Genomic DNA, 17534 nt, shown 5'->3' with positions numbered 1-17534 from the left:
AGGGCAATCTAGGGTTTGTAATGAGGGTAAATTATATATACACACAGTATGTAAAATGTGACTTAAAACTGATGATTGCAACAAGTGATCGTAAAGATGATTTGGTTCAAAAACAATATCCATGAAAGACAGAGTCATTCGGCAGAGAATCTCTAGTTTCTGAAAAGATGTGTGTGAAAAATCATTGGAATGTTAACATCATCATTCATTGGAAGTTTGAAGGAATCCAGTGCGTAAAGGGCAAGGGTGCAAGCCTTAGCATGACATTTGAGATGTTTGATCCCTCGGATGGATCAGAAACCGTCATTTATCAGAACCACATGAGCAAGAAATTACCGAGGGGAACCTTCAAGCACATTCAATACAGTTAAAAGCATTGACGTGCAGAAAATAGCAGTATGAAACCTTGTCAATAGGTGTTATCTACTTCTATGGGCTTAGAAGGTTCTGGGATAGACATCCACTGTGGAAACAGGTACTGTGGTCAGACCAACTAGCATTAAAGACCTGCTTTGGAAAAAATGGACACCATGTGCTGTAGACCAAAGGCGAAGAGGACCATGCAGACTGTTGTCAACGACAAGTCCAAAAGTCAGGCTCTGTGACAGTAAGGGGTTACATCAGTGCTCTTAGTACAGGTTATTTAGGGTGGCAGCATTAATGCAGAAAAGTTCATTTGAGTTTTAGAACAAAACATTCTGCCTTTAAGATTCACACCCTACAAAAGCATGGAAAAGAAAGAAAAAAAAGTGTCCAGACCAACCTGCAGCCCTGATCTGTCCCCAACAAAAAATGTGAGGAGAAATTTAAAACATTGTGTACTGCTCACACCATGAGACGTGTTCACAGGAAGAATGGGACAGAGCAACACCTAAAAGGCCTAATTTCTTGGAATCCTCAAAGCCAGAATAAGTCTTGTGAGAAAGAAATGGCAGCATTAAAAAAAAAAAGCTTGTAAAAGCTTTATCGCCCCAACAAAATTGGATGAGTATTAACAAACTGATGAGAAAAAAATCTTGAAATATCTTGGGATCACACTGCCTGTAATTCAGTAAAAGTCAAAGTAGATGTAAGAATCCTTGATTTTTCTTTTCCCCCTTTTTCTAATTTGGGGGTTGTAGTTGTCTAAAATATTCTGCTGGCCAGCAAATCAATCAATCATATAACATCATTGGATCGTGAGCATGAATACTAGGAACTACAGCAGTCAGTGAATATGAGGAAGAAATAAGATGGTGGCAATAAGTGGATTCATGATATTTTTTTTAATGGCAACCAATAGGATGTTTCTGATATAAAAAGATGGCCCAGCTTTGAACGATATGTCGCTCACAGCCTTAGAGATTACCAAAAACAAAACCTTTCATTTCATTAAAAAGAGAAACAGGATGAAAAAAACATACACGCTAGTTACATACTGTAGCTGTTACATAGGTAGATTGTTTGTTCGCAATCAAAGCAGTGACAGATGGCCTCGAGAGAGCTAATGGCTGTCACCATTTTCCACTTTACAAGTTGACAGGGGAGGGAAAGACAACTTGTGAGAAACAGGCAGGTGAGATGTCTGAATGTCTGACAGCAGCCCGGGCTCCAGCGCAATGTGTATATGTTGTTTACGTACTCTCCGTTAGATCTTTTCTCTGAAAGGAATGCCGTTTGAAGTGGAACTCTTTCAGCAAGTCACAGACAAAAAAAAAAGCTTAAAATTGTATGCTAGAGCTTGTGTAAATTGTAAAAGAAGCGTTTGTACAGATTGAAAGAATTCACCCAGAAGCAGGTCGGTCCTAACGTGGTCAATCCGATGGGTTTTTTTTCTTAATTTGGTGTCATGTGACTGTTAAACTTTTACTTGTTTATAAGGCTCACCTTCTTAGAGGCAAAGATGTTACGCTTCAGCTTCTCCACCAGCTGAGGTCCAGCAGTGGCCCAGGTTTGAGAGAACAGCTCAGCTTTTTCTGGACTTAGATGTATCAGCTCTAGCTGCTGCTGCAGAGAGGCTGGCTTTATGTTGTGATATACTGCCTGGACGAGGTGAGAGGAGATAAGAAGATGGGAGGTTAAAAAAAAAAAAAAAGACATTTCACAAGTACGCTCAATATGAGCAGTGTAATCAAACACTGCTTCAGAAAGTTATTCACGATAGAATAGTGACCCCAACTGGTGAAACAGGCTCATTACGCTATCAGAGGGCTACAGACGCTTTGCTTTTCAATCTCTAATATAAACATAATCTCTTGAGGTGAGATTTTTTTAAACATCTGTTCTTAAGCAGAGTGCGTACTTTACTTTATATGAAGAAAATCAAAAAATTGTATAACGTGCCACTGTAACAATATGCTGCCTTGGAGTGCCTGCACAGAAACTGTATTTCTGTTTCAATCTAAAAAAATGGACAGAAATCTCTCCATTTACATTGAAAAAACAGATTTAAGTGGATTAAAGTCATCCTATTACTTCTTTTAGGTATCTTATCCTTCTTTCTCGTCTAATATCACAATATCTATTCATCTTCATAACATTTAATACCTCTAATAATGTCACTAAGGATGCTGGACACCCACCTGCTCTAATATAAAAGCTGCTGTTTCCAGGACTAAATTGAGAGCATGTTTATCCAATGAGAGAGCAGCCTGGAGTTTTTGCTCTTCTTCTTCACTGAATGTTTGCTCACCCTGCGAAGAAAGAATATTCATTGTGATAAAGTAAAAAAAAAACTTGAATTATCACTGCTTTAGAGAAAAATAAATGTTCAGCTTTAAAACCTTTTAAAGTGGTGTTGGAGGGTAAGAAATAAACCTGATTTAGAGGTGACCAATACAGATTGTATATGGATACAGATAGTTAGATTTAAAATAGGACCAATGTTAAAGATAGTGTAGATAGTTCTGAAATGCTAGTTTTAGCTCTGAAAGCAATAAAAAATGTGCTTTGTTGGTAAAGCCTCTTGGTTTTGGCTCAGATGACACTGTGCAGACTTTGTACCTTCAGATGAAGCTTTTGTATGATGCGGGAGATCAGCCTGGAGAACTTGTTCACATCAATCGCGTTGATGAAGGTCACTGCTTCTTTAATGCTGTTTGGAAAAAAATCACAAGTGTTGATGACAGTGATGTAGAAAACCTTCCGATGACTTAGATAAGATTTACAGATCAAGTGTTGTGTTGCACATAAAATACATTGCTCTCTGGCTGTCGGTTAATTTCAAAGGCACTTCTGTACATTGACAAAAACACGTATAACATCACAAATATTAAGAAGTGAGTTATTGTTCTGTAACCAAGCCTGCAGGTTTCACAGGGTGTAAAGAGTGAATAACAACCAAAACTTAGACAGATAAAGTGAGTAAAAGACTAATTGCACAAACACAAACATACTAACTACAGCAAAGTCTCCGATCCGTGTCAGTAATGCACAAGTGATGCGATGATAGGTCATATTTGTGTGTTCAGAACTATGATGAAAGTGGTTAGAAAGACAGCAAATCACAACAATGAAGAATACAACAGTAAAGCCAATGACAGCACTGTTTTCCATAGTCATTTGAGAACAACGAACTTCAAATTGAGCTAGTTGTTTATTTCACTTACATTGTAATAAGTGTTTGTTTGTTAACTAACAAGAAAACACGTCATATTTAAAAAAAAAAAAAAACAGTGGACTACAACCTCATTACATCCATTTGAGTCGGACACGAAGCATGTAAACGCATGTAAATGTAAAAAAAAGAAAGTGGTCGATTCAAAATAGTTTTTCTTTGTTGTTTTTTTAAATATAAAAATAATGTAGACAGAGCTTATAATGGCACCAGTAACAATTTTGCTATGTCTCTCATGTGCTAAATGACTCTGCTACAGGTAGCCTAACGTCAGAGTCTGGAAGAAACGGCTCTTTGAAATTAATGAAACGGACCCACCTTTGTGTTTCTTTTATGATAGAAGTCATCGTGGTGTTTTTCTTTTTGCAAATGAAGAGAGAAAATGTGTCAGTGTAGCAGCAGCAGCAGCATCCTGAAAACTGTTGTCACTCTTCCTTCCTGTTGTCACGAGGTGGATCACGTGACAGCCGAGGCTGCGCAGTTTGTAGCAGCGGACGGAAAGGATGGAAAAGCTTTCAGCCGCAACAACAAAATAATAGTAATAATGAGGTCATTTTCTCTTCCTATATCTCTGACCGCACAAAAATATACTTTGCGCAGAGCAACTCACAAAGTGCAGCAGCCACTACAGAATGCGCGTTGGACAAATCATCAAATTAATCTGTACAAATAAATGTCCCCTACTTTTCGAAACACGACACTGTCCTGCATCTTGTTGCATTGTGGAAGGACAGAAGAGTGTATTTGGAACAAGACTGGACATTCTTTAACAATCACCCATGAAGATATTAGTAAATGTCTCTGCAAAGTTTAATATTTTCAATTAAGCGACTGAGCCTTCCCATCCCTACTTCATAGCAGATTTCTTTCTTTTTTTTAAATAAAGATCTTGCAGCTGTAAATTTCCCCGAAAGGTTCATTTGCACTGTAAGAAAAAATAAACACAATTGCATTATCGAAAAATGGCCTGTGTTCTTATTCTTTAACAATTAAATAAAAAAGTATTCAACATCCAAACTACATATTCTGAGTGCCCGATTATTAGACAAAGTGTATTGTAATCTTCAGTATTAATTCACTTGTTGAATACATTCAGTCCACTCAGTCAATCCAAAATATTATAACTGAATAGGGGGGAATAGGGAATTTTCACTTTCTGTTGGAAACATGTAGGTGTGCATATTCAGCATACAGAATTAATAAGCAACTTACTTGTACTTTTTTTTCAGTAATATATTTTTAATAATTTGCTTAATTGTTACGGTCTCATCTTTAAGGTAAAAATAACACATTTACATGTCATTGTTGGCCTTTCAGAAATACTCAAAGGAAAATTTAGACAAGTTGTTATTTTCTTATACTGGCAATCACTCTTCTGCCCATAAGGTCTGTCAGCTTAGGTTCATGATTATCTTTCTTTTAGAGGTGCATTGTCTTCCCTATCTCCAAGTCTCATTTTGAACAGGGCGTAAAAGTTCTCAGCAGGATTTGGTGAGGAAGTTGATTTTCTTTACTTTCTTATATTTCATCAGATTGATATTTGACACATTTGAAATCTGGAAATGGATCCATGAAATTCATTTTCAACCAATGGCCATAACTTTATGATATAAACACATTGAAATGACCATTTTAGAAAGTGGTACAAATTACTTACAATGTCTTGATCAACCTGCCAAGGCTGTCACGTGGGATATAAAACAAGACGGTGGAAACTGTGGTGGAAATCCAGGGAAAGTGGCTTTAATGACCCTTTTTGTGTATCTAATAGATGCTAAAAACACAGTAGTGCGAATTGAATCATCAAAATACAAAAATTGAGTTTTGACTGTTTTTATTGTTGGAAAAGAAGAGAAAAAAAATCATGCACTGATGAAAATTAAGAGAAATATTTGATAAGACATGAAAAATATTTTTTAAATATTCTGCATACAAATAAAAGAAAAAAAAAGTCATTTCAGCATGTATATATATCCATATCTCCATCAAACAGCACAGAGTATCTGTAGTGTAATACAATAATAATATTAGGCATTCTATAACTTAACACTGAGGCAGACCTGTTCCAACTGAGGAACCAAAATGGTTTCATTTGCTTTTCTCCCTTGACTGATTCCTCCCGTTTGGAATAACCAAACTAGTAAGACTATCCCTAAATGTCACTACCAGCCATGCCTTTTCATTTGAGTAAACACTTACTTAGTGAAATCATTGCAGTTACAAACTGACACAGATCTGTAACGGAGGAGCTGAATGTCACAAGCTTGCCTCCAGTGAGGCAGAAGGAATGTACCACTGATAAATAAATACTTCATTTTTCCTTTAAAAAAAAAAGAAAAGAAAAGAAAGAAAGGAAAAAACAAACACCTAAACCATTCTTTAACAGGAAAACAAAAGATATAACACCAGAACATGGAGTGTCTGATCGCACAGTACCTTCAAGATGCAGAGTTTTCAGAAAAGTTAGTAATTTCAGGTTTTGGTAAACAGGTTGCATCACGGTAAACATTGAGTGACATCGCAGCTTCGGGATCTCACTGCCACTATTTGAAGGAGGGTAAATTTGGCACTTTTATGCTGATGTCACCAATGTTGATGTTTCTGGGCATTTCCGGGAGGTTCATGTTCTTTACAGCTGATACGGCACGAGCAGGGGCTCCTGCAATACCGGCCTGTACAAACACACACAACACACACACACACACACACACACACAGGGAGGGTTGATAAGATACAGGCCAGTGAAGCAAAAAAACATGCTGCACACTTGAGGACACTGAACGGTGAACACTGGACACACACACACATACACACACGGTGCTAAACAGAGAACTGGACGAGTAACAGTCAACCGCTGACAAAATGCAAAAGCACCGAGACAAACGACATGTGCAAATGTACATTCAGATGCCTTTACAGCTTCTTATGCGCATGCATTACTCGTTTCTAGAATGATGAACATCACAACCAGAGCCAATTAAAAGGTCAACTGCGAGGACATACTGTACTCGACTATTCATTCACTAATTCTAATGTATTGAGCAGTCCTGGACATTTATCAGATGGACAAAAGGCAGCATTGCTTGGAAAGTGAACCCACCAGACTCTTGAGGACCGATAAGGGTAAAAATGCGAGCAGAGAATTAGGTAAAGCAGAAAAATGGATTTGGATATGAAGACGGAAAAGATGCTTGAATAGATAGGTATGTATAAAATGTGTGCATCAAAGCTTTAGCCATAATAATACAGGTGATACTGTACCTCTCGTGGGTCGAATTACTTCTGCAGAGTCTACACATGATTTCAGCTACCATTTTTCTATCTAAATACATGTTTACGGATAGAGGAATAAGAACATCGTGCCATGTACACATTGGATGTATTAAATACTGATGGTATAAGAAAGCTATGAGCCTACTGCTGCTAAACTACAATGAAAGATTTACTCCAAGGGACAGAGGAGGCACTACACTCTAACACAGTGAGTCTCAATGCGAAACTGTTCAAGAGAAATTTAATCTTTGAAAAGGACTGTTCAGGATATCGTTTCTGGAACACTTAAAAAAGCCTGTAGGCAGTGAATGATCTGATGCCTTAAATCTTAAATCTGAGCAGACATTTGAGAACCACTGCAGTTAGAGCCCCCAGTGGAATCTTTAGCAGACAGACCCAAAAAACAACCTAAAAGCTTCCAACACAGAGCCATATCTTGTGTTCATAGCCTATCTAAGAACACATTGAAATGAAAACCCTTGCAAATCACAAAGTGATACAAAGTATGTCAGGCATGTAGAATAACCCCCTCCACTTTTCACAAGGTTATTTCAATGGATCGTTTGTTTAAGGGGGATTCCTTCCTCTGCCAGGAATCAAGGATACTGGTGTTAGCTGGGAGGACCGCCGTGTCAGTAAACAAGAGGAATGCTGAGTCAACACACAGGCGCGGTATTGAGGAGTCAAACTTAAGATATTTGTTTCCCCTCGCAGTAGGTCCTCTGGAGGCCCACTGTGGGAGGCCATTATAGTGGGTTTTTAACCAAATGCTGTGTGACTAATACACAGAAATAGAAACATCAGCTGTGAACTGCAAAACCGTGGTTGGGATTTCTGCTTTTGGCAGGTCAGAGCCTTTAAAACCGGTTCAGGCAGCTCACGTCCTCTTGTCTCTGAGCTAAAGAATCCTGTTGCTACGCCACTGATCTAATGTGAAGCTCAGGATTTGTGGAAATATGCTTACTCAAATTTTTCAACAAGACTCAAAAGGAAGATCAATATACAACAATCAGCCACAACATTAGGACCACTGGGAGTTAGTTTAAAAGAATGATCATCTTAAAAGAAGCCCATGCTGAGCAGTGTCCTCCAATGGACACGTGAGCATTAGAAATGGACCACAGCGAAGGAAGAAGGAGGTCTAGTCTGATAAATCACATTTTCATTTACAACATGTGAATGGCTGGGTCCATCTGCATCGCTTATCTGGGGAAGACACGGCACCAGGATGCATTATGGAAAGATAAAAAGTTAAAAGGGACGGCGTGATGCTGGAAACCTAGTGTCCTCCCATTCTTTATGCAAATGGTACTTCCTGATGGCAGAAGCCTCTCAGCAGCATTGCAGAAATGGATCATTTGAGGAACATAACAATGAGTTGGAGGTGTTGACTTTGTCTCCGCATCTCCACATCTCAGTCCAATCAAACATCTCGGATGTGTCGGACAGGCGAGTCCTATTCACGGAGGCCCCACATTGCGACTTACAGGATGGAAACAGTATGCTAATGCAGCTTGGTGCCAACTGCCAAAGCTTGCATTTGGAGGTCTACTGAATATCAGTAGACCTCCAGGTCAGGGCTGTTTGGTGGAAAGGGGGGACTACTTTATATAGGCAAGTGGTCAAATTGTTATGGCTGATCTGTGCATGTAACCATGCTTGAGCTTAAAACTGTATTCTTCCTCATGGTCGTCTGGGGAAACAACTGAGGTTGCAAATAGAAATCAGATTGTTTCGAGGTATGTGAAAAAGGAACCCTGAACTGGACTTGATGTATGACCTCAGGAAAGATTTCCTCTGGACTTAGTCACAAGGTTTCACATCATACTCTTTGAGCGTGTTTACATAGAGGATATATATGTATCTATGTTTACATAGATATATATATATATATATATATATATATATATATATAAAATATCTTTAAGGCACCATTACAACCCAGAAAATTATCATAAAGTTAAATCACCGCCTCTCTGACACAAAACTAGAAATTTAGCAGAATATTGCACTGAGTAGCAGTGTTTTGTCAAGCATTTCCGCTATTTTGTCCATCCCCTGCAGCACAGTCAGAGTGAACTTTTTGGGTCTGCCGTGAAAGATTCCTACTGTATGTTAGTTACTATAACATGGAGGACCATGTGGGGAGAGACTCAAAGAGGAAGTAAACTTAAGTTAAGGTTACAGTATTTGGTTGTAAATTTAGCAGTACCTGTGTCTACCTGTCCTGCCTGGTAGACTGAAAGATAAACGTCTGTAAAGAGAAAGAAGAATGGAAAGAACTGGACAGGGTCAGGAAAAAGAGGAATGAGGAATGTTAAAGCAGATTAAAGTAATTACAGTTCATCTCCACAGAAAGTGATAGGACCCATCATACACCACATCTGTCGACTCAAAAGTGATATTAACTTTAATGCAAAAACATAATGACACTAAATTAAAGGATTCAGTGTCATGAGATAAGACCAATGCTGCTTAGTCTTTGCTGGTTTTGGGGGTGGGAAGGACAGCTCGTTCCTTGCACGCCAGACACGGTCCTTTAAATGAACAGTGTCGGTTTCAATTAGCAGCAGTTTAAAGACACAAACTGTGGTCTACGATAGGTCCAAGAGGGAAGCGACAGGGCAGCTCCAATGACAGAAGAACAGTAAAAAAAAAATACGCTGCTTACAAAATGTCAAACAGCTAAAGTCTGTCTGGTTAAAAGCACAGAATGCAGCTCATATTACCAAAAAAAAAAAGTGTTTTTATTAAGATTTAATATCAGCCAGTTAAAAAAAAAAACCTGTCAATGCAACCCTTCACTCTATCATTTAAGCAAAGAGAATACAATGAAATTTGTGACCGTCAGCGTCTGTCATTAGATATTCCAAAAGTGCTGACTTGGTGCAATTTCCTGTCAGTGATTTGTAAACAAAGCCAAATCGTTAGTGCAGTTAAGTTCCAGGGCAATCAAATGCTAAAATCCACACAGAGCAGGAAAAAAGAAATAGGACTTGTTGAAATTGCCTCTGGCTGCCTGATTCAGACTTTCCAGTAAGTACACGAATGTTCATCTGCCGGCAGAAGCTGCATGGAAAACAAAGCAATGTGCTTGCATAGAGAACATATCTCAGCAGGAACACTGGCTTGGAGATGTGACACATCTGAAAAGCATTGATTCCAAAGATAATAGCATCAGAAATGTAATTTCTCCTTTAAAAAAAAAAAAAAAATGAGCTGATGCTGTTTTGTCAAATTTAGATGAAATGGAGATTTAATGGTCACAGATTTTTGGGGGTGCATTGGACAATGGTACACTTAAGTGTGTGCAGAAGTGATGGGTATATAATTCTGCATTTAACAACAATGTGTGCACAGTAGAGAACGTGATGTGTCTTGATCTGCGTTGAGAGCAGCGCAGCAGCGAGAAAAGAGCCCGAAAAAGAACACAAACACTCAAGAGTAGGTAGGGAGCGTCCACAAAGTCACTGGAGAGTAACATGCAGGGTGCAGCATACACACATGCCTGCATACTGGACAAAATACTTGAGAGGCAGAATCCAGTCATACATACAACGAAATGGCAAGGACACGCTTACCTCAGACTTCTCCATCTTGTTCTGGGCATCCACCTGTGTGATGATTTCATTCATGTTGGTCTCCAGGACCATCCCACCCATCACCATCTCTGCCAGAATATTGTGGACCTGACAAAAATGGGAAGCAAATCACTGAGTCACTGTCTGAACATTATGTCCACCTAAGGCATTGATTTTTTAGTAAATCCATTTCCAAACGAGTTTGATTCAACCAGAAGACTGAGAAGGCTGGGAAACTAACCACGTTGGCTAATTGTCAGCCTAAATCTGGGCTGTTGCTTAACCAGAGCTCCTGTTTAAGGGAGAACACATTGTAGGGGGTCGACTCACTGTGACTTGTTTCCACAATAATCAACTTTAGAAACCACTACATGTCCATATATTAATCTTATTAGAAATGCAACTTAATCATACAATAACTCAGACCTCAATACGTGTTCTGTCGTGGCCCAACAGACCAAAATTAGGATGTAGACGGGCTTTGAAGATGCCAGGAATATCCAGGGTGACTCATACCTCAATGTTAAGTGTCGGAATGAGTCTAAAAAAATGATTATTCAATCATTTAGATCAATTAATTCAATCAATTATTCCCAGCTTCCAGGAATGCTGGGAAATACTCTAGGAAGAGGAAAACCCTGAAAGGTCTATGCACCCTGCCAAAACACAAAAGCTTCTCAGGAGCAGATCAAAGTCCTAATGCAGTGTCTGCAGGATGCAGAAGAACAAGCCTGATATGCAGAGGCCCCATCATGCAACCACGTAGGACCTAAGAGATCCACCAGATCCAAACATTCTGGGTCCACAAGATGTCTCCAGAGGCCACCCTGTCCATGCCCTCAACAGGTGAGAGCTGTTCTAGCAGCAAGAGGCGGTGCTCTCCAAGAAGGAGCTTTAAGTGTTTTGGGTTTATCGGGTCTATCGTTAAATCGCTTGTTTAAGCAGCAGCCTAAAGTTCAAATTTGATAGAGGTAAGTTTCAAATTTGAATATTTAGGAGGCTGAAATCAAGACGATTTGAGTAATTTAGATTAAAAATGACTCGAAGAGGTCAAATAGGTGTTTTTTGGCCATTAATTTGCTGTCGGTATGTCATTAAGCTTTTTTTTTGTGCCTGGGGGACTGTTACACTATTGCACGTCTAGTTGATCCTCCAACTAAGATTATGAACTTGCAAATGAACATAAATGCAGGCACTTCAAATGATTACTCATTCTCTAATCAGCTAATAGACCTACGAACCGATCACCTCAGTTTTAAACGTGGTGCATTTATATTGTTTTAAAGAGGCTCGCTTGTAACAAACATCCCAGCACTTACACAACATCTTTGAACTCATGGTGGGTCAACAGATAAGCGCAATGCCGTAATATCGGGTGATAATGACAGAGGGCAAATATTGCAGTGATGTCATAAAAAGGTCAAGGGAATTTCTTGTACAAGCTAACAGTACTATAAACACGTTGCATCTCTGAGACGTGAAAATATCTCCTACCTTGTCAACATGGAAGATTAGGTCAAGCTCACAGACATTCTCAAAGCATTTGTCCAGCGTTTCCACAAATACCTGAAAAGGAATAAAACAAATGAAAAAAAAACACTAAAATTCTATCTAAAGCTGATACTCTACAGTTCTTTTTTTTAGACTTTTACCTGGATTAAGTCTAAAATTCCTAGCTCGCTCTCTGAGGAGTCGACACAAAACACAAAGTACAGTGTGGCGTAGTGTCGGTAGATCAGCTTATAGTCCGACCCTCCAATCAACCTGAGACACAAAGGAAAAGAAGCATTGCTGTGTGACCGCTGCAGAACGTGGACCATCAACGCATCAGAATGCTTTCTGCGCTACCTTCCCAGAAGTTAATCTGGAAGTTTAATTATCCTGTTGGGAATGGGCACAAAGAAGGTAAAAGTTTATCTGGAAACACTGAACTCTGACCCGAGCATGAGCCGATACAATCAGCTTAAAGTAAACATGTTACGACACAGACAAAACAGAGGGTGAGACACAACGGGATGTTTTCAGGCAGGGGTGTAAAGATAAGGACACGAGATAGGCTAATATCACAAGATATGACAGGCAGTGTTTATGAAGCCTGTTAATAAGACTGAGAAGAAATCAGTGACCTTGTTTGTGTCACCAAAGGAAATGTTGTAAACCTCACTGTTTCCTGTCAACTCACTCAAGAGGAGCTGTTGATAAAGTGATTTGTTAAACAGAATTGGCCATTGAAGTTGATATAACTTTTAGTACTTTTACACTGTTTTATATTGGTGATATTTTTGAAGCGGCTTTAACTGCGCTCAGTCCGACAAAACAGTCTTAAAGGGGGGAGGAGTGCGAGACCAAGAGAGAGAAGTGGAGTTTCAGAGAGTAAAACAACACCCAATTCCTATTCATGAATGATAAATGAGAGCTACTATCAATTTCCTTTATTCATAAAGCCCTCTGAGCACTCCTTTATCGAGTCAAAAGAATCCATGCGGTGTTTCAACAGAGGAAATGATCTACTGGAGCGTACATCAAGCTTCTTTAGCATTTAGACACAGTCTTATGCCGCAACGGTCCCGACAAAACATCAGCATCTCAAGACTTACATTCCTCCTTCTAGGAAATTGCAGACATTTTCATCTCTTTTTGAGACCAAGTGGAAGGTTTCCCTGATGATCTGTTGTTCTGTGTCTTCAGTCTGCAGGAAGAATGAGAAAATGGAGGCTGTGAAACAATGAGGTTCTAGAAAACAATGTGCTGTTTATGTGCGTATCTGCTCCCAGTGCACTATTTCATCTCTGCGAGCCAGACGGCTGAGCTGCCGGGTAAATTAATAAGTCCACCTCGCCGTTTTTCATTTCTTGAATAGGTGTATTGATACAGATTGAACACACATGCTTTCCTACACAAGACATTCTCTCCGTCTTATCCAAACACCTAATGGCACCCAGAGGTCAACACGCTGTACATTTTCAGCTCAAGTTGAACTAAGACATGTTATAGTTTATCTGAATATATTAAAAGTTTCTGTTAAAAACCTGAAAAAAAAAATAAAATAGCTTTAGGAATGTTTGAAGTCTCCTGCGTTTGACTATTTTTGTCTTCTTCTGCATTTCCACGTTACCAAATCAAAATCTTTAACACCGAGGCAGCCTCACCAAACGGTGCTAATGTCCTCTCGGCGTCCATAACGCGCCACTGAGCACAAGGAGAGAAGAGGGTGACCGGAGCGCAGCTGGCCGGAGGGCTAAACTGGTCATGTGACATGTGGCATGGAACCAGCAGCACAGTATCCGCGGCTTAATGACACAAGCGAGCACAGCGGTGGGAGCAAAGAATGGCAGAACTTTCATTGAAAGGTTTCTGGTATTCAAGGGTTTCATGAACTCTGATGCAACAGCCCCGGTCTGGTTCAGATCTGCCCCTTTGAACCTGCAGTAATCACATTTATATACCGCGGGGCCACGTACGCCTGGTGTGTGATGCTGTGCAGGCTGCCGCCGCACGCTGCGTTTCAAAAGCGAAGTGTGCTTTCGATGTTAAGTTACGCTTTAACTTCACTTGCTTATTTATCATCTGCAAGCAGCAATACATAAATATTGAATCAATTGTTTATAATACACGGTAATGTAATTGTGTATTCACACACATAAACAGAGGGAGGTCTATGAATAATTAAATCATGAATAACAATTACCGGCAAGTCAAATACAGCTGTGATGATATGAAAGCCTCAAAGGAGAGCGCATAAATGCTGACACATAATGTGCATTAATAAACTCTTAAACATACTTATATAATCTGCCTATAATTGAGTTAGAGTGTGCGACAGAACACCCCCGAGCTTTTTATCTTTAATAGACCGTTTGCAATACAGCAAGGAAGTGGTTCAAAATCAAAGTGAAGAGGTTGTTATAGGCTGCGTGCTCCTCATTAGGTGTGTTTTTGAATTACACACAAGGTACATCATCTAATAGCGCGAGCAATCTTCTGTCTATCATTGGAGAAAACTGAACGAGTGACAACAGCATCTGCTGAGGCTGAAGAAACTGAAAAGTCTTACACACCGTTACAAAATGTCATAGGATGAGGTGAGAGCTGAGAATAAACTCAACCAAAGTAAGACAGCTCTGCCACAGCCTTGGTTGCCAGATTTGGCTGGTTTTGGGTGAGCGGATTCGTGCCAGTTCAGAGAAAAATTGAAAAAAATTGAATGACATTCAGACCACTAAGGTGTGTGGTCACCTAATTCGGGACGAATTGTCTAGTTGTTCAACGAGACGGTCTTTTATACTTGTCCAGACCCAAAATATCCATTCTGGTTTGGTGAATTTGGGCCTTTTGGGTTTTAAACTGGGTTTAAGTCTACCCGGGCTGATGGTAAGTGAATTTTATGTGGTTAGAATTTCTGTAAGCTTATATTTCAGTCTATTCTCACCTACGTGTCACCCAGATGCTTTGGCTTCATGCCTGAGCCAGCAGGCTGCCTCTAACTAACATTGCAACACCTCCTCAGTCAACTCACACGAGAATCACAAACACTTCTTCTTTCTTTTTTTTTTTCTTACATCATCTGTGCTGGCCCTATCACAAACTAAGCTGCGGACTTTACAATAAACTAAGTCAACGGAATGCTACAGGTAGTTTTCACAGATCACAGAACTCCATGCGTGAAAAGATATCCCGCGAGCCTGTAAACTGACACCTCGGCTTGAAATAACAGATGGTGTCAACATATCCTCTCTGTAATCCAATCAATTTCAATTTATCCCCCTGAAACGCAAACAAACTGATGTCAGTCTCAAGAAAAGGCTTATGCAATACGGCCATTTAAGATTAGTTGAGAGATTAGATCTCGGAAGTATTTGATCAGTGTCAGTGAAAAATGTGCATCCAATTGTCCAAAAAAAACCTTTTTGCCCGTTTAAGGCCTCGCTTATGCTCTGCTGTGAATGTGCAAACACCCCCAAAGTTTATGCATTGCAATCGAGTCCACTTGGAGGCTGAGTTTTACACACATGAGTAGCCGCGTTTGTTTTTTTTTTTTTTTTTTTTTTAGACCAATTCATGAGTTTCAGGCTCATATGTTCAGCGTTTACTGGCAATAAACCGACAGCAGATCTGCTCAGATCCCAGAGAATTCATTCAGATGCTTGGCTGGGGACGCTGCCCGTGCTCTTTCTTATTGTGAACCAACATTAATCAAGAGACATCCAGCATGAGATACAAATCCAATTACAAGAACAAGCCAGCGCAGCTTGCCCTGCAAAGAATATTACATAAGCTGTCATTCGCGATCTGCAGCTCGTACCGGGCAGTTTGCAGCTGCACCCTGTACTACTGACACTAGACTAATGGCACCGCTTGAGTTGGAAGGTTGAGCACGAGATACTCACAAGGGCGTCATTAAAGTCATGTGACACAAACACTGAACTTGCTGAGTCGCTTCACTACAGCTGGACCCAACAAGCGAACCGAACACAGGCTCGCCTCGGACTGCACACGTTTAATTATTCATATTTGCAAAAGGATCACACTCGCGTCTCCTCGGGATCGACGTGTGACAGCACATCGCTAAACTACACGCACCCTTTTCATTCAAACACCCAGAAAAAAAGTGTTACGTTCGTGTTTCCCGAGCTCCGACACCGACTGAACATGTAAACATGACTCAAAGTGTTTGCATTTCCCGATTGACTTTTTCCTCCAAGCCCATCAATCATTCAAACGTGCCCTAAAAAGGTGGAGATACTGAACAGCCTCGATTAGAACTACCTTGTTACTCACATAATGCTCGTAGAATTTAGAAAGCCTTGGTTTCCCGTGGTTGTTGAATATTAGAATGGCTTTTATCATGATTGTAGCGGAACGGAGGGAGCCAGGGAGCAGAGAGGGCTCAGTCTGTGGAAGACCGGTGTCTGTCGGCTCCGGTGCACCCAGACCTGACGGAAACTCAGGGCTAAATCCCGTCTCGGCTCAAGGTAAGGACGGGATATCTTCGTGCTACACGTTGCTACTCCTCCATCGTCTCAGTACGGAAATCTTCCACGTCAAAGGACCAGTCATCTATTCTCCTCCTCCCGCTACGGAAGCCGAGTTGGATCAAACATCTGCCATCCTTGCCGGCGAACCAGTGGAATAAATCAAATGTTTTTTGTTTTTTTTTATTTCCATATCCAAGTGTGATGCTCAGATTATCCACACAGGGGCGTCATAGGGCATAAAACAATCTTTTTTAATAATTTCAATTAATCATTTTTATTCTTTATTTTTTTGCATCCAGAAAAACACTGTAAACATTTTTGTGTGTGATTTTTAATCTCAACTATGTATTCATTATGTTACATATCCGGAACTAATTTTGATCTTTTAATAAAAACTTTGATAATTTTGACTTTTTATGGTTCTTATTAGGAATGTGTCTTTATTTTTATTCATGAATATTAATGTGATTAAACTCTGTTTTGTTTGTCATCTTGCTTTTTTGGAAATAATGGCGATCCTTTTTTGAGTTAGTAATTTAACATCACTTCACAGTGTCATCCACACAGTACAGCTTCCTCAACAGCAGTTATTGCTTCGATCCGTCTTCAGTCCATCCTGAATGCATTCACACTTGTACTTTCTGCTGTCCACAAGTGATTGGACCACCCAGGGTGCCTTTTTGCACCAAATGTGAACAGACTAATGGTCTTTGAACCTCTGGTCTTGCGTGTCACACTTTATTGTCAGTCTCCAGAATCCAAAGAGGATTCACTTTGACTGAACGACCACTCTCGAGCACTGATTTAAAAGCAGATGTGATTCTGTGGTGGAAATCACTGCATGGGCTCAGAAACACTTCTGAAAGCTGTCATCAATGAACACTAAGACTGGGTTAGAAAAAACCAAAAACAATTTTCTGATTCAAATCGATGTTCATTTGAAAAATCCTATGTCGAATCGTAAAATCCTTGTCTCAGTTTTTATGAGATGCCATTTTCGGCAACATCTGTATTAGGGGTCTCTGTGCACAAGGCTAGTCATGTAAAATGAGTCCCACAACATTTTCAATATTGAACTTCACCAAAAATTTGTATTTATCTATTTATTTA

At 39.8% G+C, this 17534-nt stretch overlaps 2 protein-coding genes across 3 annotated transcripts in view; both read right to left on the bottom strand.

Moving 5' to 3' along the window:
• Positions 1-4041, bottom strand: part of commd10 (COMM domain containing 10) — a 57830-nt gene extending 53789 nt beyond the window's left edge. Inside the window, exons 1-4 of the mRNA XM_072386951.1 lie at positions 3914-4041; positions 2983-3073; positions 2562-2672; positions 1867-2022 (exon numbers count right to left, since the gene is read on the bottom strand). Of these exons, the coding sequence (XP_072243052.1) occupies positions 1867-2022; positions 2562-2672; positions 2983-3073; positions 3914-3942 (387 nt within the window). The 5' untranslated portion in view covers positions 3943-4041. The remainder of the gene's footprint in view (positions 1-1866; positions 2023-2561; positions 2673-2982; positions 3074-3913) is intronic.
• Positions 4042-5412: 1371 nt separating this feature from the next.
• ap3s1 (adaptor related protein complex 3 subunit sigma 1) lies at positions 5413-16522 on the bottom strand. 2 transcript variants are annotated; one of them, XM_072387651.1, is made up of 7 exons: positions 16228-16522; positions 13047-13138; positions 12102-12213; positions 11944-12015; positions 10450-10557; positions 9081-9122; positions 6191-6267 (listed from the first exon to the last, which is right to left on the bottom strand). In XM_072387651.1, the coding sequence occupies exons 1-6, from the start codon at positions 16294-16296 to the stop codon at positions 9087-9089; spliced, it is 489 nt and encodes a 162-aa protein (XP_072243752.1). In that variant the 5' UTR covers positions 16297-16522; the 3' UTR covers positions 6191-6267; positions 9081-9086. The 2 variants fall into 2 exon arrangements, with proteins under 2 accessions (XP_072243751.1, XP_072243752.1); XM_072387650.1 differs by lacking the exon at positions 9081-9122 and having other exon boundaries at positions 5413-6267; positions 16228-16516.
• Between the last annotated feature and the right edge of the window lie 1012 nt (positions 16523-17534).

This window comes from Leuresthes tenuis, unplaced genomic scaffold (assembly GCF_036924035.1).
Source record: "Leuresthes tenuis unplaced genomic scaffold, fLeuTen1.0.hap1 SCAF_6, whole genome shotgun sequence".
In the NCBI taxonomy this organism is placed as follows: domain Eukaryota; kingdom Metazoa; phylum Chordata; class Actinopteri; order Atheriniformes; family Atherinopsidae; genus Leuresthes; species Leuresthes tenuis.
This window is presented reverse-complemented; position numbering and strand designations above follow the sequence as displayed.